At 41.7% G+C, this 24,914-nt stretch overlaps 2 protein-coding genes across 3 annotated transcripts; both read left to right on the plus strand.

Moving 5' to 3' along the window:
• Positions 1-489: 489 nt before the first annotated feature.
• Positions 490-9,094, plus strand: hoxb8a (homeobox B8a). Of its 2 annotated transcripts, none has more exons than XM_074655183.1 (2): positions 490-1,817; positions 7,813-9,094. In XM_074655183.1, exons 1-2 carry the CDS (start codon positions 1,385-1,387, stop codon positions 8,226-8,228), a joined length of 849 nt encoding a protein of 282 aa, XP_074511284.1. In that variant the 5' UTR covers positions 490-1,384; the 3' UTR covers positions 8,229-9,094. The 2 variants fall into 2 exon arrangements, with proteins under 2 accessions (XP_074511284.1, XP_074511283.1); XM_074655182.1 differs by having other exon boundaries at positions 492-1,817; positions 7,807-9,094.
• Positions 9,095-13,965: 4,871 nt separating this feature from the next.
• On the plus strand, positions 13,966-24,914 carry LOC141780098 (uncharacterized). The gene is made up of 2 exons (XM_074655188.1): positions 13,966-15,061; positions 23,494-24,914. The coding sequence occupies exons 1-2, from the start codon at positions 14,536-14,538 to the stop codon at positions 23,772-23,774; spliced, it is 807 nt and encodes a 268-aa protein (XP_074511289.1). The 5' UTR covers positions 13,966-14,535; the 3' UTR covers positions 23,775-24,914.

Consider the following 24,914-nt stretch of genomic DNA (forward strand, 5'->3'; position numbering starts at 1 on the left):
GTGTTAACCTCTCTCGCTCAGTGCTGCCTGACATTTTCGGGCCTCGTTCACTTCGCGGCTGCCGCGCTCTCTTCCCTTTAAGGATTCAGGGAGAGAAATGAGAAAGAGCAATTAATGAGAGGGATGCTCTCCACGACGAGATGCAATACCACCCCCCCACCCAACACACTCACTCCCCCATCACCAGCATCACCACCCAACCTCAATCTCAACTTTAAAGTAGAAAAAAATCCATCTTCGCTTCTGTTGGTTGGTTGAACCAGTAGTTGGTGTGTGTGTGTGCGCACTTGATCAGATGCAAAGCGGCAGAATTCTCATTAACACCCCCCCCCCCCTCCCTCACACACACACACACACGCACGCACACACTCCTCCTCCTTTCTTGCTTGCTGCTGCACCGACTCTCTTTCACCCCCCGTCCTCCTCCTCCTCTTCATCTTCTTCTTCTTATCCTCTCTTCCTTCATTCTCTCACTCCCTTTGCGTTATCACAGGCGCGCGGAGCTCCTCGAGCCGACGCCGGGAGACTATCATCCAGTCTTACAGGCGCAAAAAGAAAAAAAAGTGCAATAGATTCTGTATGTGTGCATGTGTGTGTGTGTACTCGTGCACGTTTGTCTGTGTGCGTGGAAAAGCCAATGGGATGAAGAGCTGATAATAGATGCAAATTATCCCTGAAACCGACACACACACACACACTCACACACACACACACTCACACACATACACACACACACCGGGAAGAGAGAGAGAAAGAGAGGGAGAGAGAGCGCGCGCGCGAGAGAGAGAGAGTCGGACAGAGAGAGAGAGAGAGAGAGAGAGTCGGACAGAGAGAGAGAGAGAGAGAGAGAGAGAGAGAGAGAAAATATGAAACAACTCATTTGCAGAGGAGTAAATCACGGAATACCCGTTTGAGAGCGCGACAGGGCTCCCGCTTGCAGCGCTAACACCGGAATTGTGATGCGCACGAGCCCTTCCTCCTCCTCCACTTCTCCCTCTTCTTCTTCTCCTTCCTCTTCTTTTTCTTCTTCTTCGCTGGAGGTTTTATGGAATCGGTGTGATTGTTGTTATTGTTGTTGTCGTCGCGGTGGTAGTGGCTGTTACTGCTCTGTGCGGCTGCCGTCGCCGTTACGCACACCACAGCCGCTCGTCTGTTGTGGCCGTGAAGGGGAAACACCACAACAACACCGGTCACCGACACCGGCGGCAGACCTCTCTCTCTCTCTCCCTCCCCTCCGTGCCTCCTCTCCGTGTGTCGGTGTCTTTCTGCCTCCAAACCGCACAGGAAAAAAGAGAAAACAATTGAAAGCCGCGGCTCTCTTCTTCCAGTCTGACTCCTCCGCCGAGCACCAACACAAACTGAAACAACAATAAAAACACAAAAGATGAGTTCATATTTCGTCAACTCGCTCTTCTCCAAATATAAAAGCGGAGACTCGTTACGTCCGAACTACTACGAGTGCGGCTTCGCGCAGGACCTGGCCGGCAGCCGGCCCACCGTGGTGTACGGCCCGGGCTCCGGAGCCACCTTCCAGCACGCTCCGCAGATCCAGGACTTCTACCACCACAGCGCCTCCACGCTGCCCAGCAACCCGTACCAGCAGAGCCCCTGCGCGGTCACATGCCACGGCGAGCCGGGCAACTTCTACGGATACGACGCCCTGCAGCGGCAGACGCTCTTCGGGGCCCAGGACGCGGATCTGGTCCAGTACAGCGACTGTAAACTGGGGAGCGCTCCGGGGCTCGCCGGAGAGGACGCGGAGGGAACCGAGCAGAGCCCCTCGCCTACGCAGCTGTTTCCCTGGATGAGGCCGCAAGGTGAGGAAATGGATACACTGGCTTTTTACTCTTGTCTTTTTTGCCTTTGCTCAAAGCATATGCCGAGTCCTCTTCCTCAAAAAAAGGTGAGTGTCCATGTTCTGCTGCTCCTCCAGGATTGGAACACAGAGACTGTATAGGCACACACGGGGAGTATAGGAAAACAGTGGAAGAAAAGTTGGGAAAGTGATTTTAAAAGCAGGCATTGGAGCAGGGTGATTAGAGCTTCCTGCGTTCAAAGCGTCTTTATGGTTTTATTGGCAACACCAAAACTTGTGAATGACTTTAGGGTTTAATTGCACCCGGCCATATAGTGAGAGAATGGACGAGGAAGAGCCGGGATAGAAAGCCCAGAGAGAGAGAAAGGAGAGCAGTGGAGAGCTGGTATAGGGAGGGGGGACTTCTTCGTGAGAATCCCCCCTCCAAAAAACTGAGAAACCCCTGCCTATAGAGCAGATGGGAGAACTAGTAGTTTCCAGCAGACTCATTTTATACATGCAGCTCTGACCCGGGTTAAACTTTTACTGCCTTTTTTTTTTTTTTTTTTTGCTTTCTTTTACGACTTTGCCTGTGGATTATTTGGCTACACGGTGGCCAGTTCCCACACAGGGTTAAAGCAAGGGGGGAGTGCGTGGATACAGAGGATTATGCCAAAACAGAGTACTCTTACTCGGATGTATTACCTTCGCAGCGTGTGTGATCTCTAAACTCGCAGGCCTTGTCTGGTGCGCTCACTCAAATATCAAAAACCATCCCACAACGCTTGCTTTTGTGTGCTGTGTGTGCGTGTGAACACATAGTGGTCTTTGTGTGTTTGTGGCACACACACATCCTGTGAATATGGATCAGGCCCCGATTGGTTCAACTCGATCACATTATAAATCTTAAAGGCATTCTAAGAAAAAATATATATATTTGCATTATAGGGAAGCCGAGTTTATAATTGATGGCTTAAAACCAACACCACAATAAGACTGATTATGCAAGAAGGCATTTCTGTGTTAGAGAGACTTAAAGGTGCAGAGAGAGAGAGAGAGAGAGAGAGAGAGTAGTGAATGGATTGACATGTATAGTAGCCTATTTAGTTTGAGCCCATATTTCTTGTGCTGTGCTGTTGTGTGTGCGTGTGCGCGCGTGCACGTGTGTGAGTGTGTGTGTGAGAGTTTATTGCTTATGTTCTCGGTTGTATTTTTTAAAGTGGGGCAAGCAGACGGGTTATAGCCTGTACAGGACTTTTGTGGCTTCATGATTATGATCATAAAATAGAAAAATAATCAATAAAAAAAACAGGTCTGTATTCTCGCCTCGAGCTGCGTTCTCGCCACTCACACTAAGACGTACACCTGCTACACATAACAGTAATAACAGTATAGCTAATTCACATTTACGCACGTATATAAGACTATGAACACTGTTCCTCTTTAGTGCCTCCCAGCAGTGTGTGTGTGTGTGTGTGTGTGCGTGTTGCTCTTTGTGCATTGAAGGTTTCATGTATGCGCGGCCTGTAAATTGTCATAATTTACATCTTTAAAGCCTCTTTTTATATTTCCCCAACACTTGTCCGCCACTGCTCCACTCTGCTCTGCGTAACGGCTTTTTCCAAATCATCCACCATGCTTTAACTACTAGCGGCCGCACTCAGGCGCGGATTCTTGAAACGACTCCTTAAGCTCCTTCTTTACCAACGATGACAGTGATTAGTTTCGTGATTCATAGTTTTCAAACAGTGTACTTGGCGCTTAACAGCGTGCCGGTCCGTGGTTGCAGCAGGCAGCTCATCAGATCATCCGGGGGGCCGAAAAGTCAAAACAGGAAACCAGGCGCGTCAAGTCCGAGGATGCTGTATATACGCACCCAGTTACAGCGCGGTTTGATGGGGTATTATCGTTGCTCAGCGTGAGGATTTATTAGTTAAGCTGTAATAGCGGAGAAAAAAAAGGCCGATGGTGTTAAAAACGGGAGGATGGAGCGGTCATCCTCCACGTTTACCTCGGAAATCCCCCTTTAACGAGGGGGTACATTTCATAATTTGTACTATTAAAGAGGGATATCACCTCCTCCACCTTTTATGTAGCACAGAAGGAGGCTCCCACTCACTGAATTTGTCTTGAAATACTCTCCGAGCCCCCCAAGCTGGAGGTTTTAGATCCTTAAACTCAACATGAACATGAGCCGTTTTACGACTGTTAACCGCTGCGGGTGGAAATCCTGATAAATCATTTTCCCTCTCTACGAGTTTAAAAAATGAAAACAGAGTAAAATGTGATTAGGCCCGCAGAATGAATGTGATGATTTAAGCGTCCTTTGCCTCGACTCTCATTGGCATCTGTTGTCGAGTGGAAAGCGTCGTCCAAAATGTCAACTGCCAACTGCCATGCATTTGTTTAGGGCTCATCTAATTGGCTTTGTAAAGGTTTCATATATAATAGGTCTTAAAAATGTTGCTTGTAACATTTTCTCATGCATGCAATGCCAAATAAATTACACAAATTGTCCTCCAAAAGCGGTCAGATCCACCTCAGCTGTATATATAGCCTATATAATATGAAATGTATCGTCATGCGCACTGAGGTTGGGGGTTAAATTCCCCCCATCATGCGTGTTGCTCTGTCAAAAAGAAAACCCTCCGGTTCAAAGTGTCCGTGCCTGTCATTCCATCCAGGAAAGTGTTTCACATTTCCCTTAATTCATGGCTGGTGACAGCGCTGAATGTGGCGCCAACTTCCCTTAAGTCCCTACAGCACGAAATCACGGGGCCAGCCCTGTGACAGATAACACATACAAGACATTTACATCACTTACAAGTCCGCGCATTTCCATAAAGACTCCCTTGTCTGCTGCTTGTGGCTGTTTTACCATAAGAAGCAGCAGCTCTGTGCGCATAGACGGACGCTATATGTGCAAATCCAGTGAGACCACGAGAGTCAAAGAAAAGCATCCTGCAGGACTTAACTTCGCGGTGGATAAATAGGCTAATGGGTGATGAAGATATTTTCCACCCTGTATACCTGCAGGCTGTGTGTAATGAGATCAGTGCAGATAAGACTTGTATGTGATTATAGCAGTAAATGCGCTTCCACAGAAGTCATTACCCTCTCTCCTTAATTTAATCCTGAAACTTTACTGTCCTAGGAGTGTGTGTGTGTGTGTGTGTGTGTGTGTGTGTGTGTGTGTGTGTGTGTGTGTGTGTGTGTGTGTGTGTGGGAGAGAGAGAGATCTGCACAGACCAGATAGCTCCCAAGAAAACGTTACTCTCCAAAAATCTTTTTTTTCCCCCCTTTAATTTACCAGACACATTTAAATTCTGCCAATTCTCTGCAGGTCGCTCCCTTTACACGGTTCCTCTCCGGGTTATGAACACTAATGCTAAACTTGCCAATCATGCAAAATGTGAATTTCCCTTCAGATCAGTCATTTAGAAGCAGCAGTTTTACTTCAAATCTTTACGATCACTGGCATATCTTGTCCGCGACGCAGAGCTCCCTTGTTTTTATGGCACAATAATCAAAGAGGAAGACAAACAGTTTTATGGAAATATAATCACTTAGGCTATACACAAATGTCCCGGGTTTTATTCGCTCTCTTTATACTGAAATTACTTCTACGTCGTCCTAATAAAAAGGGGAGAAAGCAAGTATTACGCAAGCATTTTTTTTAATAATTTATTTATAAATGTGTTTTTATTTTTTCATTTCTGCTACCCAAGTTGACAAATTTGGGCTATTTTAAAGATTTATATTTATCACTCAGTTTGATGGAATAAGCGTGTAAGAAATATAAAAAAATGTGATATCTTGCAAGGACGTCATGTCTGTCCTCCCTTGGTTCATGAAATACAGGTGATAATATTTCACAGTTTGTTAATAAAAAAGAAAGAACATAACAAAAAAAAAACTGCTTTTCTGCTTGTCCAGCATGTTTGCAGAAAACACAATATCTGACCCTGTGCGTGTATTAAGTATTTATGGGTTTTATATTGCTTCCTCCCTCTTCTGTTTTCAACAGAAAGCCCAAAACACGAGCAGAGTCAATGATTACCTCTCGGGTTTGGAAATAATAATAAGTCTTTATCTTCACTTTGCAGTGCTTGCGCTATTTCTAGTTACAAGTATTTGTTCGTCTTTAGAGGCGAGTCTTTAGTCTCTGTTCTGGTCTTTGCGTTGCGGGATCATTTTTCCCTTTTTAAAAAAGTGTTTATGATGTATTTATTTATAGCATCAAATATTCATGTGCGCTCCTGTAAGTGCTCAGTGGACTTGTCTGTGTGATATAAGAGTTTTTGTTGTTTTTTTATGTTAATGACTGCAGTTGATGGTGTGTTGTGGTGGAGTTACTGATGGAGTGACAGAGTTTGTGTTCCTGTTCTTGGACTCATGTTTAGAGTAGAGTAGCAGTATCAGTGAAAGAGAGAGAAAGAGAGAGCACCCCTTGTATAGGAACCCTGAACATTACAGTCACATGAGGATCACATCAATTCTAACTTTAAGGACTTCTCCAATGTTTCTTAATAAAACATATGTTATACGCATCTACCTGTGTATTTGGAGTTTAAAGAAATGGCTTCTTAAATGTGAATATTTGCTGCTTTTGATCTGTTTGATATCATTCTAAACTCAGTATCTCTGAGTTAATGACTCTTAGTTGGACAGAAAAGTTGTATGAAGTAGGCCTGTCAATCGATTTAAATATTTAATTGCGATTAATCGCACGATTGTCTGTAGTTAATCATGATTAATCGCAAATAAATTGCACATTTTTTATCTGTTCAAAATGTACCTTAAAGGGAGATTTGTCGAGTATTTAGATAGATAGATAGATAGATGGATAGATGGATAGATGGATAGATGGATAGATATATAGATAGTAACTTTATTGATCCCGAGGGAAATTCAAGTTTCCACCATCACAAGTGGTAAGTAAGTAATACAGAGTATAAAAAAATATACCAGATATAAAAATAACAATAAAAAAATAATTTATTTAATACTCTTATCAACCTGGGAGTGGGCAGATATACTGCTTTATGCAAATGTATGTATATATTTTATTATTGGAAATCAATTAACAACACAAAACAATGACAAATATTGTCCAGAAACCCTCACAGGTACTGCATTTAGCATAAAACAATATGCTCAAATCATAACATGGCAAACTGCAGCCCAACAGGCGACAACAGCTGTCAGTGTGTCAGTGTTCTGACTTGACTATGACTTGCCCCAAACTGCATGTGATTATCTCGTGGGTACCCATAGAACCCATTTACATTCACATATCTGGAGGTCAGAGGTCAAGGGATCCCTTTGAAAATGGCCATTCCAGTTTTTCCTCACCAAAAATGTAGCGTAAGTTTGGGTTATTTAACCTGACACGGTTTGTACAGATGGATTCATTCGGTTTTCTAGTTTTGTATGATACCAGTATCTTCACTATATTATATAAAAAAATAAATAGTGGCATTAAAACCAATTTGCTTTAATGCGTTATTACCTATTTAATAAAACATCTATTATGTATCTACCTGTGTATTTGGATATCTTAAATGTGAGGATTTGCTGCTTTTGATCTGTTTGATATCATTGTAAAGATTATGGACTCTTGGTTGGACAAAACAAGTTGAATGAAGACGTCACCTTGGGTATTTGGGACCTGTTAGGTCCATTTATTAGTATTTGTTTGACTGTAATATATTATTAATCGTAAAAAGTAATCACCAGATTGACATTGCAGCCCTCACTGTAATCAAAAGTTGTGATGTTTCAGTGAATATTACTGATGCTTTTCCTCAACATGTCAAAGTGGATGTTTGAAGCCTTCTCGGAAAAAAAAGAAGATTAAACAGCCTATAGTCTTTTGGCATATTAGGCCAAATAGGTTTGTTTGGTTACATATACAATTGATATGAAGTATGGAGGGCGGTGATTGGCTAACGACCACCAATATGTTAGAGTGTCGTTCTCTTCTCTAATAATATCCTCCCCTCTACTAGCTGCAGGCAGGAGGCGAGGACGGCAGACATACAGCCGCTACCAGACCCTGGAGCTCGAGAAGGAGTTCCTCTTCAACCCCTACCTGACCCGGAAACGCCGCATCGAGGTGTCGCACGCGCTCGCTCTGACGGAGCGGCAGGTGAAGATCTGGTTCCAGAACCGGAGGATGAAGTGGAAGAAAGAAAACAACAAGGACAAGTTCCCGAGCAGCAAGAGCGAGCAGGAGGCGGTGGAGAGGGAGAGGAGGGAGAAGGAGCTGCGGGATGGCAGCGGGAGCGCAGGAGGAGAGGGCGGAGGTGGAGAAGGAGAAGGTGGAGGAGGAGGAGGAGGAGTAGGCCCGGTGGTGGTGGTGGCGGGCACGGCGGGCGCTCAGGCCTCCGTCAATGAGGATTGCTGCGAGAAAACCCACAAGCAAATGTAGGTGGAGATGGAGGGTGTAAGTGTTGGACCAGAGGGTGAGGGTGGGGGTGGGTGTGGATGTGGGTGGGTGAGGGGGCTGTTTTTGTCTTAATCGAGGCCATTGGACTGCTCCGCTGTCTCCACAATTCAATTGATGGAAAAGGAACTTGAGTCTCCAAAATGGCGACTAGGCAAGCCGGACGGACTTGGAGAGGCCACGTGCCTCTGTCTGCTGACTGTAGAAACCGCGGGAAAGAAGAAAAAAGGAGAAAAAAAAAAAGAAAAAAGAAGCAAGAAAGTGAACTTTAAAAAAAAAAAATACAATTGATGAGGGTGTGGGTGGATCCATCCGAGTCAAGCAAACATAGTCTACTCTAGTGTTTAAAAACAAACAAAACAAAAAATGATAGCTTCCTTTCTTTGTGGAACAATTATCGTGGAAACATTTCTATATTGTTAGAAGTTTATCATTAACAATTTTATCTTTGGCAGCTGTATAGTTTTTAAGTTAAAAAATGATGATGGTGCACTTTTTACTGTACTTCTCACTTCTATGTTGTTGTTGTTGTTATGGCAATGATTGATTGATTGATTGATTGATGATGATGAAGATGACGTAGCAATTAATGAAATTTCCAACAACATGAAACTGCCTATTTATGCCGTTTTAGTAGGTCGGGTCTCTTTTTTACACACTCTAATTGTCGTTTTAGTTCGTTTTTTGATCGATGGTGTTCGTTTTATGTTGTCTTCCTTTTTTTCTCTTTTTGGGGTAAAAAGCATGCGCACAGTGCCGATTTAAAAAAAAAAAAAGAGAGAGAACATTCATAAAAATAAAAAAGGAGGAAAAATGTAATAAAAAATGTTGCGTTCTGCATTTAATGTGAAGCACAGTTCTGTTATGAGTCGTTCAGGGATGCTTTTATGATTGTGGTATTTAACTTTTGATTCACTCAATTATCTGGGCGACATCATGAAAAACTCACTTTTTCAGTGCATGTGTACATTTTGGTATCTGGAGTTCCTACCAACCAGTGGAGGCTGGTCCATAGAGCCAGAGGATGTTACTATATTTTTTGAGAGACAAGAGGGAGATAAAAATATATAAAAGAGTAATTGGTTGAATTAAACCATTACCAAATTTCAGTATCATTTATCAAATATGTTTTCATTCTTCTTTGGAAAAAAATCGGAATCTTGATTAAAATACTTCAACAGCGACACCTACAGGTCAGAGGGGAAAGGGCCGCCTGTGTGTGTGAAGTGGTTTTGGCATCGTGGGGGATAAAGGAGGACAAGCACCCTCCGTCCTCCCTTAGGGTGGGACCTCTCCTATCAACTCAATGCATTTCATTTTTTTCATGCTTGTCTATGATTGGCCAAAACACGTCAGGTTAACCTCCCTTAGCTGGTTACGAATCAACAACCAGCAGAATACAAGATTGTCCAATGTTAATGTCCATTGGTCCAATGATGATGTCGAAATATCATCTTCAGTCTCTACCACTGTATGTATGTGATAAACTGGCAGTAAAGTATCAGACAGCAGCTCATCAGGAAATTAATTATAACGTGTAAATTGTGAACTACTTTTAAACACATAAAAAAGCAAATCCTTTTTATTTAGGCTTTTTTATTGAGCTGTAGCTAGCTAATAGTGTTAGCTAACTCAGCAGTTGGCTTGTTGTAGCAGCCCTGAAGAACCCGGTGCAGCAGTCCTTCCTGCATCAGTAGCAGCCTGTCTGTAAACTGCCCGTACAGCAGTCCATTGCACCGGGATCCAGAGCATCGCGTCGGACCGCTGGCTGCACACCAGTTCAGACAGCTGAGCGAGGGTCGGGCCTGCCTGAGGCATGTTGGAGTCGCACCCCGCTAGACCGGACCCAAGAGACGTGTGGCGATATGACGTGCCGCTGTGGTTCCCGGTGCGGGTGACGGACTGCTGTACGGGCAGCAGCTTACAGACAGGCTTCTAGTGACACATTACACACACTTCTGAGGCTGCAGTGATTGTTTTTAAGAAATCTCATAAACCATTATTTTACTGCCTAGTTTTTCGTTTTACATAAGAAAGTAGAGATAAGTAACCTAGGCAACTAGTGTAGTAGTAATAATAATAATACTTTATATAACACTTGTCAAATTTAAGCAATAAATTCTTTCCAGATTAAAAGATTTACAGAATAAAAATTAAAAAAGTCAAAATCCCATATAAGCCCCCCATATGACAACATTAGCAATATGAGAGCACATATATCAAGCAGCACTGAGCTCATACATTAAATGGAGGTGCAAGTGTAAAATACGATAAATAACTTAACAAAGTAACATGACACCGTGGGTTGGTTTTCCTCCCCAATTTTTTGAGTCACCAGCTGCTACCAACCCACAAACAGCCCAGTCAGTTTTTGTTTAATGGCTGTCTAGATCAGACAACATGTGGTCCAACAAGCCAATCAGATCTGGCTCCCCTTCTTATGTCACATGCAGGCTCATTAGAATATACCGCCCACAGGTTGAGAACTACCTTTATAAATATTTGCACCCGATTTGACTATTATCAGGCCATTAGATAGACGTCGCTATAAGCACCATAGATGTGGGTCATTAGGGGCCTACTATGTTGTAAAAGGGAAAGTAAAATGTATAAGCAACATCTTCTAACATGCTGTAAAACTAAATAAAACGTCACCCTAAAAAATCACTTCGTTAAGTTTAGGGAAAAACATTGTGTTTTGGTTTAAAATAACTACAAACACACAGACAACTACACGTTGTCGGTTTCACACGGGATGTGAAGTTCGGTCCGGGTGTAAACTCAATATTTTGTGTCCCATCCATCGTCCCCAACCTCCACCCCTTATGGAGTTTCACACCATCTATTCTAGAGCGCCTGACTTCTTCTTCTGCTCCTTTCATAATTACTACAGTTGCTAGAGGTCACTGTTTTGTTCTTTAATACCTTCTTTTGGTGATCTACCATGTGAATAGCTGATAAAACCTACTAGTGGGTGTAGTAGGCTCCTATTGACCCACATCTATGGGACTAATAGCGACTGATAAGGCCTATTTAATAGCCTGACAACAGTCTAACCGGCTGATGTTTTTCAATCCAGCCAATCAGAGCAGACTGGGCTTTTTCAGGAGGCGGTCTTAAAGAGACAGGTGCTAAAACGGAGCTTTTCAGACAGAAGGTGAATACAGGTATATTCAGACAGTCAGGATGAGAAAAATAATGTGTTTTTTGAACATTAGAGCATGTAAACATGTTCTAGTAGAAACCCAAAATACAAGTATGAACCTGGAAATGAGCGTGATATGTCCCCTTTAAGAAGAAGAGAGAAGTCAGTGTCAACTCTATGATCCAAAATAGTGGGAACAGCAGAAAGGAAGCAAGATGTCAGAGAAGTTGCTTATCCACATTTTCTCCCCATCCTTTCCCTAATCCTAACTCGCCCCCTTCTCCCCTTCTTTTCCTTCCCTCGCCTCCTCTCCTTTCAGCTCTCTCATTCCCTCCCTCCTTCTCCTCTCTGTACACTCTGTCAGCACCCAGACTGATAAAACCGTTCAGTTCACGAGGCCAAACATTTAAGCGACGACTCGGAAATCTCCTCTTAAAACAACAGACGTCCCCCCCCCCCCCCTCCTCACACAACCCACATCCTATCCAAACACCACTTTATTTATGGCCTGGTCCTCCACCTCCACTTACATTATTACAGGCCTCTATATTCACCATTACACTGCCTTCCATCATCATCACGATGACGACTTGAGGTCGGATTGTTTCCATCTGGGAAGATCAAACACTCTGAGCATGTGTATTTATGCATGCATATCTATCTTCGTGCATTTGGACTTCAGCTTGTTATGCAGACGTTAAGGGGAATCCCAAGTGTTAGCAAAGCACCAAGTATATGTATGATCGGGTTTCCAGGCACTAATTGGGAAACAGGTTTTGTTCCATGTTGAAAACAATAGGAAGTCATACTCTCAGATCCACAGACAGAGACTGCACATTTCACATACACCTCGCACTGTCTCCACCAATAAAACAACAACATAAGTGCACAATAATGCGATTCATTTTGGCATTGCTGCTGCAGGCCTATTGACATTTTAACAGACTGACAGCTCAAGTTAAGTGAGTAATGCCAGTAAGCCCAGTTGTACTTCCATAAAGTTGAAGGAGTCATCACATGTTGATTTAAAAATAAATAAATAATAAAAATAATAATAATGCTTAGTCCAGGCTCAGATAACCCGGATGACGTCATCAGGGTTATTATAACCTACAACTGTTTTCACAGGCTGGGTAGCTCTCCTTGTAACAAGTAAACAAGTGCCCCTTTAATTTGTCCAATTTGACGCTTTATGGTTTGGTTTATTGACAACATTGAAACAAAAATATACATTTACATGACCTTGGTATGAGGGAAACCATTTTCGAGTTACAAGAAGAGAATCATAGCCTATATTAATAATATTAAGACTAACTCTGTCCATCACAAAAAAAATAAAAAAGTAATAATAATTATAATAACAACAACAACAACAATAAAATAATAATTAAATTAAAATCAATTAATTTATTTTGGTTACAAAAAGCTTAACAAAGACGTAAAGACAAAAGAAGCGATGGAAATGAACATGGAGGTTAAGTGCTGCAGGCCGGATATCCGCTCTGTAATCCAACTTTGAATCTGACTCTTCAAAGGTGACCAATCTTATCTTGTTCTTTTCTCTATAGTTGAGCGGACATGTGATGTTACGCACGGACTAGTCTTATTTCAACTGTATAAGTTAAGAATAGAGACATGGCGCTTGACCTTTTTGAGAAGGTGAATGACTTTTTGGCACCGTGGGGACGAGAGGTTTTACGCATCAACATTTACTCACAAAAATACATTTAAAAGGCATGGCTGAGCAGAGCAGCAAAGTGGAGTTTACGCAAAGCATCATGGGAAAGGTTCACACAGTTCTTTCAGTGTTTGTAGCTCAAACAAACAAAGCCTCTCTTTCGAATCCTTTAATTCACTAGAATTTTTCATTTTTACGCACGCATGACATTGACCTGTTAAACATTAGCACAGAGATTGCATCCGGCTGAAGTCGGTGCTGCGTGACGGGGAAAAAGGTCAGCGTCACGGGTACGGATCTAAGCACGGACCCGCGCACCTGCACGCCAGGTGAGTTTTCTCCGCCTGCCTGGAGGATCCAGAGGCATAACAGACTTGAACTCAAAGTCGGGATGTGACTTATCTTGAAAGGCCTGGAGTGTGGAGACACACCATAACCATCAGTTACGATCAAATGTGCTTATTCTTCTCCGTCTTTTCTTGCAAAGGGATTATAATGGGTTCAGCAATGTGTTTCTTCTCTTTTAACATATAAATCAACCCTCGCTTGCTTCCAACACAAGTTTCTAGTTTTGTTTGCCTTACAGCTATAATATTTCAACAACCTTCACTCAGAGATAAGAAATATGAACCTTTTATTCTTAATGTTTGGACTATTAGTTGGAATTAAAGTGGAGTGTGATCTCTTGCAGCTGCAGCAGCTGCACACGTTCACTGTGAGCGTTATGATTTTCAAAGTGACACGTTTGACTCTTCTGTTTATCCTGCTTTCATCCATCTGCCTGCAGTGACCAGTCTGTACAGTGGGAGGAAACGACAGTGGGACCTTTTTATTCTGCATGTGTGGTCTCTCTACAAAAGCATCAATTGGGATTAGACGACGTTTGTGGAAATCAGGGGAAATCCATCTCCTCTTTTAGTCTCCTCGGCAACTTTACGCACGTGCCTAGAGCCATTCCATTCCAAGTCTAATCAATATCACATCTAATGGCGTTTTTTTACGCTTTTTTTGCGCACGACTTAACCCGCTTCCCACCCAGCAAGGATAGGCAGTAAAAGATTTAAGTGTGAGCTGGATGTTTGTCAGCCTCAGCCGTTTTGCTTTTCCAGCTCTCATCATGCGCTCGGTGATTAGTGGACACGTTCCGAGCTGCTGCGTATTGATTGTATAATATAGATTGTATTGTATGCTGTGTGTGTGTGTGAGGCAGCGGTCACTCCCTGTGTGTCGCACCTAATTTCTACCATTATAATATTGCATCCAGTGGGAAACCCCCGTCGGCCATTGGGCATCTTGACATCACATGGACCCGAGGTCACGTGGTGCAGAGGGAGGAGGAGGAGAAGGAGTGGGTGGGGTGAAGTTTTTTTGTGTAAATCTAGACAGTGATGCCCCGCCGATAATTCACGGTGCCTCGTAAAAAGTGGACATTAAAGCGCCCCGGGCCTACAAATCACCGGCTCCAAATTATGAGTTCGCTCGACTTCGCCAACGCGCTGTTTTCCAAATACCAGCAAGCCGCTGCGAGCTGCTCCTCTCTCCTCTTCACAGAGTCTCCAACTTCTCCCTCCCAGACTTCCTCTGCTGCTCCTGCCGGGTCTTCTTCTTCTTCGTGCGCCCTCGTGTCCAGCGGATATCACCTCCATGGCCCACTCCCTCCCTCCTCCTCCTCTTTCACCCCTTCCTCTTCTTCTTCTTCCTCACCGTTCTGTTTGTCTCTTTCGGGGCTGAACCGGAGCAGCGGGAGTATCCAGTCCAGCGCGCATCCTCTCAACTCCGCTGATAATGTGCGCACATTCTCCGGGCCGCTGAGCTCATCTCTGCAGGGATGCGCCTCGGAGCGGTTCTCCGGTCGGCCTCAGCAGCTCTGCTCTCTGACTCTCAGGCTCCCTGAGCCGGCCTGCAGGAGGCAGAGTTGCCCAGAGCAGCAGCAGCAGCAGCAGCGGCAGTTAAACGAGGAGGAGCCAAGGATTTACCCCTGGATGAGAAGCTCAGGTGAGGAGAGAGATGAGGAGATGGTGGTGGTGGGGGGGCAGGGATGGAAAAGTTAAGATGAGATCATTTGTACACTGTTAAGAATTTCCCAGTAAAATAACAGTAAAGAACTGCCAGCAGGGTTGCCTTTATGTCACTGTAAAATTAACATTATTATACTGTCTGTGTACATTATTTTTTTGCCTAGATGAATAGACTTAGCAGGTTACAGACATAGGAATAGTCACACTAAATACAATTAAAGGCACTTGTTAGGAAAAAGGCTATAATAGACTTGTTGACACTTTTCCCAAAATGTATGTCTATAGCTGGCTACAAGCACAGAATACAAACCAGAACAACATGTGAGTGAAGAACAATAAAGCTCATTCACTGATTCCAATCATGTATGTACAAGCCTCACATGTGCAGATCAGGTCCCAGAATTCAAGAAATACTGCATGAAACTGTTACTGATGATACTTTAGATCAGCAGTAAAGTGATGTTTTTTTAAGACTGCATTATAGTTCAGTTAAAAAACAGCCTATGAGCGTAATTTAACAGGTTTTCTTTTGTATTAACAGTAAAGCACTGTTTTTTAGCAATAACAGGTTAATACTGTTGAAATCCTGCTGTAAATTAACAGCAATTGTTTACAATGTGAGGCCTCACAGGTGAGTTGGAGAGAGTGAGAGGAAGAGGGGATGAGGATAGGGTTGGGAGGTGGTGATGGTGGTGGTGGTTTGTGTGGGAGAGAAGGGGGGAGGTAGTGGGGTGATTAGTTCGACCCAATAATTACGTTAAACGCTCTTTAAACTGTTGGCCCGGTTGCGCAGCGGCCACTGCCGGTAGCTGAGCTATGCCTGTCTGTCTCTTTCTCTCTGTCTCTCTTTTTTTTTTTTTACAGCCCCTCTCTCTTTGCAGATCTTTTATGGCTCTGCTACCTCCATAAAACCATAATTTAAGACTTGGTGAATATTCATTAGATGGTATTGTGTTTAAGGAGGGATACAGGGGAACAGGAGCAGGGGTGCTGGAGTATTATCCCAAATTGTTTGAAGAAAAACTCCCCAAAAAAGTCTTCACCCTCTCCTGTGCTCACGGTTATCGCTCATATTCAGTGTTTCTGGCTCGGCTCAGTTCAGCTCGGCCTCCCCGTTACTGATAGTCTGGTGTTTCTCTGTCAGTGTTTCTCTGGCTGGGCCCGCTGAAAGCCCATTGTGCCATTGTACTGTCACCACAATCCGCTAATACTATAAACACTATAAATTAGCAGATGGGTTTGATCTCTGAATGCCATGCCCTTTCCCCCGATTGTAAAAGCGGCTTTGTGCGACAGCAGCGAGCTGAATGCTGAATGGATGCTGAGGCCTCGAACCACAACAAGCACACACACAGCACAAAGAGCATGTTTACGTGTTCAATTACTGAATGGTAAACGCATAAAACTGGGAAATATGCTGAGAGTTTTAGTGCGTAAAACGGGCGTAAAAGTGAAGATGTTGCTCTCAAAAACAGAAACGTGGACGCGTTCCATTTTACACACTGCGTAGAGGCCGTGCCCGGATTTATAGTGGCGCTCTAATACGCATGCATGTGCGTAACAGTGGTTCATGTGTGAAAATGATCCACTCTCTCAACTTTTAAAGATAATCAGGGTAGCTTCTTTCAATTCAATGCTGGTCTTTGTTTCTCCCTAGCAGAACTACCTCACACACACACACGCACAAACGCACGCACGCACACACACACACACACACACACACACACACACACACACACACACACACACACACACAGAGAGACTACAGAGCTCAGTCAAATTCACTCTCAAAATACTTTTGGAGGAATCAGGTCCCTCCTCATTACCAGGAGCCTCCTGGCAGCTACTGGACATCTTTTCGTAGCCGCAGGCCTCCTCATTAATTTCCATCACCTAACATCCTCCAGTCCCTCTGCTCTGTATGTATGTGTGTGTGGGTGTGTGCTTTTCATTTCGAGTGCTGTGTGATAAAGAGAGGGAGAGAGAGGAAAAAAAGTGTCATAAAAACAAAAGTATTTTATTTGCTATCAATTCAAACTTATTGGTTTGGGGCTTTTGTTGAAAACCAGAGCGCAGAAGGAAACGTATATTATGAAATACTGTAAGAAAAAACTTGTTATACACAACAGTGAAACAAAATATACATTTCCATGACGTGGGTTTGAGGGAAACCATTTTTGAGTTCCAAAAAGATAACCATAGGTTATATTCCGTGCATCACACACAGTAAAATAAATAAATAAAAAAATAATAATAATAATAAGAAGAAGAAATTGAAAATAAATAAAATAAGACAAAACACAACACAACAAAATACAAAGATAAGGAGAACAAACACATTACAGGAAAAAGACACACACAACATGGTGAGAGAGGGTAAAACGTGTGTGTGAGGAGGGAGAGGCTGTGGTGGGCTCGAACCAGCCAGCCTGTATAATGAATTTATAGATTTTAATTTAGATCCGATTCCAGTCCAAGGCTCGGAAGATGATTGGAGGGAAAAAGTCCCGGATGCTCCCGTTAATAGCAGCGAATAAAACAAACGCATGAGCGCTTATTAAAGCAGGCGCCCGAGCTGTCACTGGGACGCGCGTGTGCACAAATGTATACCCATTGCTCGTTTTCTAAATGTCTTTTTGTCTATCAGTGTGTGTGTGTGTGTGTGTGTGTATGTGTGTGTGTGTGTGTGTGTGTGTGTGTGTGTGTGTGTGTGTGTGTGTGTGTGTGAGCACAATACAGTCCCTTCTTGTTGTTGATTGCCAGAGAATTCCAACTCGAGCTCGAGCGCGAACAAATCACCGCCGACAGCGCGAGAGCAGAAAAATATTACCAATGCACGCACTCATTCACTCTCACATACACGCACACACACACATACACACACACACACACACACACACACACACACACACACACACACACACACACACACACATACACACGCACTCTGCAGTAAGAAAAGGAAGTGGCACACAGATAAGCACACACACTTAGACATACTCAATCACACACACTTCCACGCTGCTGACACTCAGTCACCCGCACATACTGACCGCTGCCTTCGATAAACTGGGGCGCGCTCACATACACGCAAACGCACATGCACGGAGGCGTTGCAGAAAGAATCACGTGAGGAGGAAAACATACAGTAGAGAAACACGAGTGTGTGGAAAGAAATGTAATTCTACCAAATATAGTGACCAAGAGAAATATATATGTGTTGTAAATATATGATTGTTATTATATTTAAATTGTACTTCCCCTCTCTGTATTGGCAAGGACCAAAGAAAAAAAGAACAAGCTCCATGTAAATATTTTAGAAATTATGTCATCACATGAACAAGAAATAAATAAACATATATTAAAAGAAAGACATGCAATTGAAAGTTAATATAATGTCATAAAATGGAGGTACCAACGGGTATCACTTAAATGTCTTGCCAAAATGCTAAAAATAAAATAAATAAATAAACGACTTCATGTATTTTGCACTAAATAGAAAACTAACTCCAAAGTGACATGTAGGAATTCAGAAAAGAAAGTAGAGCTTCAGCAAGAAAATACATCAAATGTGAATCCACATTTATCCCTGATAAACCCTGTATTTGTGCATGTGTGTGTGTGTGTGAGCGGCCTATGAGAGAGAAAAACATTAAAAAAAAACATCTGAAACACAGTGTATTCATCCAGAGGACAGTCTGAACGGACCGAAACACGTACAGAAACACACTGAACTGAATCATTATTAGCAGTCAACCCACATTTAATGTCTTTGACATGTGCAGAATTTTAGAAACACTGAGGTCATGACCCTAAGTCCACCTCCCCCTCCCCATTTTTAGTTTAAAGTTATATAAATTATATTTTCTGCATATTTCCTCACATGAGATGCTGTTTCAAAGCCAACTTCTCTTGATTACATATTGTCTGTTATGAATAAAAAAAAACTTCTATGTTGTAAACTTAATATATTTCGCAATAAAACATGAACATATCCCCCAAAATAAGGTTTTTAGTTTATGACTTTATTTGACAGGGACACTGCATATTGATAACATTTCTGAAAATACGCCAGAGTTAGCCAGAAAGGCTCATTTTCATCTGTATAGTCCCCAGTAAGGGCAATAGTTAAAACACAGAGGATAGGAATAAAAGCACTGGAAATACAATCAACGATAAAAGCAATGAAAAATACAATATGCAGATATGAACAGAGCCTGCGCTATAGAGACAAGAGAGACTTATAACACACATTGCAACAATAGCATGACAACAATGTTAGGACTGGTAACTTGTGGATATTATGTACACTGTACATATATATATATGGATTTTGGTGCCTAATAGTAGTCAAACACTGGAATTGTAAAGTACCCACCATGTGTAAATAGAGTATAAACTCCTCCTAGGTTGCTAAAACCCCCAATTCCCAGAAAAAATGTGAAGGACATGACCACAGTGTCCTCGGTAGAAGCTCCAGCCCTGGTCATATATGTGCAGCACTGAGTGTGATAAAGTTCTCGCCTGCAGCACCATGTTACAGCCAGGACAGTGTCTGCATGGGATCCTTGAAAAATCAATATCAAAGTAAATCCATTTTCTTTCTTCAGCTCATTTACAGCCAGAAAACAGACAGCCGGAGGGTCACGATTTATGTCCAGGAGATTTATGTCAGACATGGGGGGGAGAAGTATCTGTGCTGGAAGAATGTGGTGGAACCAAAAAGTCCTGCAGTAGAAACATATAGACTGAAAGTTGTCCATCAGATGAGCCAGCGTGTTTCCAGTGTTTATACCTCCGTTGCTCCTCTCATCTGCTCTCTGTTCGGTCTGGTGAAAATTCCAACAGGAAAATCTTCCATCACACATTTATGAGCCCTCACTAAACACCGGCTAATGCTGTGAAAGTACGCACAAACAGCCACAAAAGCCGAGACTGCTTTTTTTTTTACAGGCTGGTCGTTGCTTTTTATTGCAGTGTGAGTCATGGTCTATTTAAAGATTCTATAGTAGAACAGCAGGAATGTACAAACCTTAAAAGTGGATATCATCTGTGACGTGAAGAGTTGGAGGGTTTCTGATTTGAAGAATTAAAAAGAAACAGCTCAACAGTTTTCTTTTCCCTGGGAGTCCACAGAGGATATGAGTTTGGACGTCTGTGTGGCCGGCAGCCGACCTCTGAGCTGTGAAAATATGACCCAGTTTCTCCTTAACCTTCAGGCACTGCGTGACCTCGTGGAGACAGAAGGTCAACATGGTTTCTGTGCTCTTACTCAGCACTGACTCACGCACATTTCACATGAGGAGCAATGGATTTCTCTTTTTCTTTGAATCAGATTAGTAACACTCTGACATTCCTGCTGTGGCAGCTTGACTCCCAGCATGGTTCAACCTTGATAATAAGAGATAATAATATTGTTTTTTTTTATTCAGCGACTTTCAGGATACTCAAAAGGCACTTTTTTCATTTAGTGAAAATGATCATATAAAAAAAACATCACACTAAACATTAATCACACATTAAAAGCAGTTCTATAAAGGTGAATTTTCATTTTTGCTTTGAACGTGGACAGATTGGCGCAGTCTCAGATGTGTTTGGCAGCTATGAAGAAGGCTCTGTCGGCCCACATAAGATCCATTTTTATACAGTGCAGTATAGAGGAACAGAATACTCTTCCCCAGTGCAAAACAAAAATAATGAACATATGGTGCAAACAACAATATACAAACACAGGTACATAATAGGATACAATACAAGGTACAAACATAATGTGCAATAATTTAAAAATATAAATACAAGTAGTGTAAATAAATGTAAAGTGCAGTAAAAGCAGTTTATGGGTATATTTCTGCTCACTTTCTGCTACTGTAAGTCGCCTCCAAGTCAGATTTTGCACCTTTTTCCAGCTTAATTCCTTCTTTAATTATGTAGACTCCTGTGTCCTGAGTACACCTCCTGTAAGTCTGAAGTAAATATTGAACACCGGCCCAGACAGACAGCAGCTGAACCAACAGTTTAACCACATCATTTAGGAACTGCTTTATGGTGTTTACAAAGCCACAAGTCAAACGTGTTAGTCAGGAAGTGGAGGTGGCAGTAAATGGCTAACAGGTTTGGGTTGTACAGTGAATACACCAAGATACAAATATGCAATTAAGAGGTTAATTCAGACATTCATACAATTTCAAAATCAATGTCGTTGATTGAGGCATTATAGAGGTTTCATTCATAAAAAAAATGTCAAATGTTTGCTAATATTGGGTGGAGTCGGGTGAGATGGGCCACTTCTTGGTAAATAATTTATAAGATATAAGTTATGCACAGAATTTACAAAAATATTATTATTATTAATTCTATATTATATAATTAATTTCAACTTTTTTTCATTTGGAAGAGTCTGTGAGAACATTGCTCATAAACATTAAGCTTTTTTGTAAGCTTACTTATAGTTCCTTTATCATCCTTAGTGATGGCTGAATTTTGCTATGTCCATCCAATTTCTCTAGCATTCTTCATGTAACACTATGCCCTGTCCATATTAGCAACCTCGGACCAATCAAAACTATTGTTACATGTTAACTAGTGTTGTAGCAACAATGTAAGATCAGTTATTGTGATTGGCTGTAAAATATTAAAGGGCTATGATGCTCCAACCATGTGACACATTTCACCTGACTCCACCCTATTGCTAGATTTAGAGCAAATGCTATAAGTTTGTATTATAAATAAATACATGTTTTCTTCTTATTAAATTTGTTTTAGAAATGTAATGAAGACTGATATCAGTTAGTAAAAATGCAGCCAAAGTAAACATTTATGATGGACTTTACATAGTAATAGTTAATACAATAGTTCTAATTATTTAGTAGTTTGTGGCAGCTGGCTTTAGTAGAGCTGGAACTTTACAGTTTCTGACATCGACCGGTAGCAGACATATATTAAAAATGTCATTCCAGATCACTGTTGAAATGTTCACACGGTACACTTTCAAAGTAAAACTTCATTTCAGATCAAGTGACGTGATGAAGGACGTTTGGGGATGTAAAAAAAAACAAAGACGAAAAAGGAATGTTAGGAATGCTAGAATTAAAAAATGTTTTAATTGTAAATCAAATTTGTAACACAGAATATTTAGATAAAACATATAAGATAAGTCAAATTCTATTACTTACTATCTTAAAGGGAATATATCAGGAAAAACTCCCCTTTTCAGTGCTTGTGTACATATATTTGAGTATCTGGAGTTCCTACCAACCCACAAACTGTGAAATAAGACGACTCAGTCAGTTTATTGTGGGCTGTCTATAGATCACAAAACATGTGATTCAACAAGCCAATCAGATCTGGCGCCCCTGCCTGTGTCCCATGCAGGCTCATTAGAATATTTCACCAACAACTTGAGAACTGCACCATATTTTTCTCTCCAGCCAATCAGAGCAGACTGGGCTTTTTTCAGGAGGAGTTCTTAAATAGACAGGGGCTTAAATGGAGCGTTTCAGACAGAGGGTGAATACAGGTATATTCAGACTGACAGGATGAGATAAATAATGTGTTTTTTTAACATAAAAGAATGTAAACATGTTCTATTAGAAACACAAAATACAAGTATGAACCTGGAAATGAGCATGATATGTCCCCTTTAAACCTTTACGTTAAAGGTCAAAATATTATTCTACTATCAAGGGTAAAAAAAAAAATAGACTGGTTAGACACTGATTAATTTGCAGCCTTTAATGGTGCAAACAGGTTGCAAATTAAATTAATCAGTGTGCTCCAGACTCTTTTTGTCCCTTGGATGTTTGCTGTCCTGGAGCTGAGAGCCACCTGATTTGGCTGCATAATGCTGGAAGATGCACAAAGAAGCCTTGGTTTTATAATCTCCTCTTTTTTTTTTTTTTACTTTTAACTCCTTATGTCAGAAATTGGTCTTAATGCTTATGAACACATTTTATTTAATTTTGTCACTCATCATTTTATTTTTTACTTTTTTCTGTCCTAAAAGAAAATGGAAAAATAAATATATTGTGAATCAAAATATTGAACAGAACCTTAAGCCAAACCAGTCAAAATGATGACGTAATAAATCGAAATTATGGCCTAGGCTTAAAATGTGTAATTTACTAAATCAGATTTAAACTAAAAAAGTTTGACTCATCAAGATTTATATTTTTCTCTCTCTTAACGTCTGATCTCATGTGTTTCATCTGTGTTTCTCTTTTCTTGGCAGAAATGACCTCCATAGTATTGGATGGTATAAAACAAAATGAATGCTAAATATTTCCCATAACCTTAATCCTCATAGAGTAAACAATATATTATGGGATTTTTTTTTGTTTTTTGTTATTTCACCAAAAGAGAAATTCATTCCACTTTGAGCAGGGAGGCTGAGATGTGTTCTTGTGCGTGCAGGTGCCGACAGAAAGCGCGGGCGGCAGACGTATTCGCGCCACCAGACGCTCGAGTTGGAGAAGGAGTTCCACTACAACCGGTACCTCACGCGGCGGCGGAGGATAGAGGTAGCGCACGCGCTCTGCCTCACGGAGCGGCAAATCAAGATCTGGTTCCAGAACCGGAGGATGAAGTGGAAGAAGGAGAGCAGGGCGACCGGGAGCAGCTCGCCTACCGCAGCTTTACCCACCGCTGTTGGAGGAGAGGAGGATGAAGAGGAGGAGGAGGAGGAAGAGGAGTGATAATAATAATGACTCAACTGGACTCTTTAATAGTATTTCTCGAATTAGGCTCCATTTTCACTGGTGATGTAGCCGAAATAAAAAGGTCAGGTTCTCATCCTCCAGCGCACAATTATGAGCAAAGAAACATTTAAATTATCTGCATTTACTTTTTTTTTGTTTTATCAGCAATCCATGTAGGCTAGTTGCTTTACTGTAGAGTTTACAGCTAAATATATTGAGCTCAGGCTGAAGTAAAGGCACATCATTCTAGTTTGTTAAACTCTTACTCAAACATCAGATTTTAGAATACAGCCCAATTGTGATGTTTTTAGCTCCTATATATCCTACAAGTAGAGAAATGGCAGTAGGGAGAGAAGTCACAGTTTTGCTGTAAATAACTGAATTATATTGATCCAGATATTAAGCGCGGGGGTCTTCTCAAAGGTCCTGTTCTATTGCACTACAGGAAAAAAATTCTATTCTAGTTGAGGGCTGGATATTTATGAAGTATCCCTTATGTTGTGAGAACACCTCATTCATCTGATCTGCAGCAGAAATGGAATGAAACAGAAACCCTACAGATAGCAGATAGGAGTGGAATCATTAGATTATTAGCTTAGCTTTATAGGAAACAACATATACTGTGCTCCACTCGGAGCTGTAGCCAGTGTTTTAGAAATACAGCAGAAACCCACCCACCAACCAATCCCAGTAGATTGGATCTCCATTATAGTTGAAATGGTGTGATGAGTACTGAATCCATTTTCAGGTATTTAGTTTCATTCAGTTATTTCTAAGACATTTAATCTAATCAGGATTTCACAACTATCTGAATCAGCCTCATTACTGAAGATACGACCTCTGTGTGCAGCTCTGACTGTCACCAGTGTGCATCTGTGTTTTTAAGAGAATATGAGTTTGATCCTGTCCCTGTTTGGTTGTATTCAGTTATACGGTTGCTAACACAAAGATACAGAAAGCATATTAGTTAAATGTCTGTCATGTGTTGGATTTGAACTAGGCCTAGAATTAGATGTTTTTTAAAAAAGTCTTAATTTTCTGCATTTGCACCTGTGTTTCCATGTTGCCTGAGACATACATGTTCAGACTATAATGCACATGTTAATAATAATAAAAAAAAACTTGAACTGCAATGAG

The sequence above is a fragment of the Sebastes fasciatus genome, chromosome 13 (genome assembly GCF_043250625.1).
Source record: "Sebastes fasciatus isolate fSebFas1 chromosome 13, fSebFas1.pri, whole genome shotgun sequence".
Taxonomy (NCBI): domain Eukaryota; kingdom Metazoa; phylum Chordata; class Actinopteri; order Perciformes; family Sebastidae; genus Sebastes; species Sebastes fasciatus.

What these genes read in the sequence shown, in the direction of transcription:
- LOC141780098 (XM_074655188.1), top strand. Translation starts at nt 14,536, where the DNA reads ATGAGTTCGCTCGACTTCGCCAACGCGCTGTTTTCCAAATACCAGCAA. An exon ending in CCCCTGGATGAGAAGCTCAG is followed by an intron (nt 15,062 to 23,493) that starts GTGAGGAGAGAG and finishes TTGTGCGTGCAG; the next exon opens with GTGCCGACAGAAAGCGCGGG.
- hoxb8a (XM_074655182.1), top strand. Translation starts at nt 1,385, where the DNA reads ATGAGTTCATATTTCGTCAACTCGCTCTTCTCCAAATATAAAAGCGGA. An exon ending in TCCCTGGATGAGGCCGCAAG is followed by an intron (nt 1,818 to 7,806) that starts GTGAGGAAATGG and finishes CCCCTCTACTAG; the next exon opens with CTGCAGGCAGGAGGCGAGGA.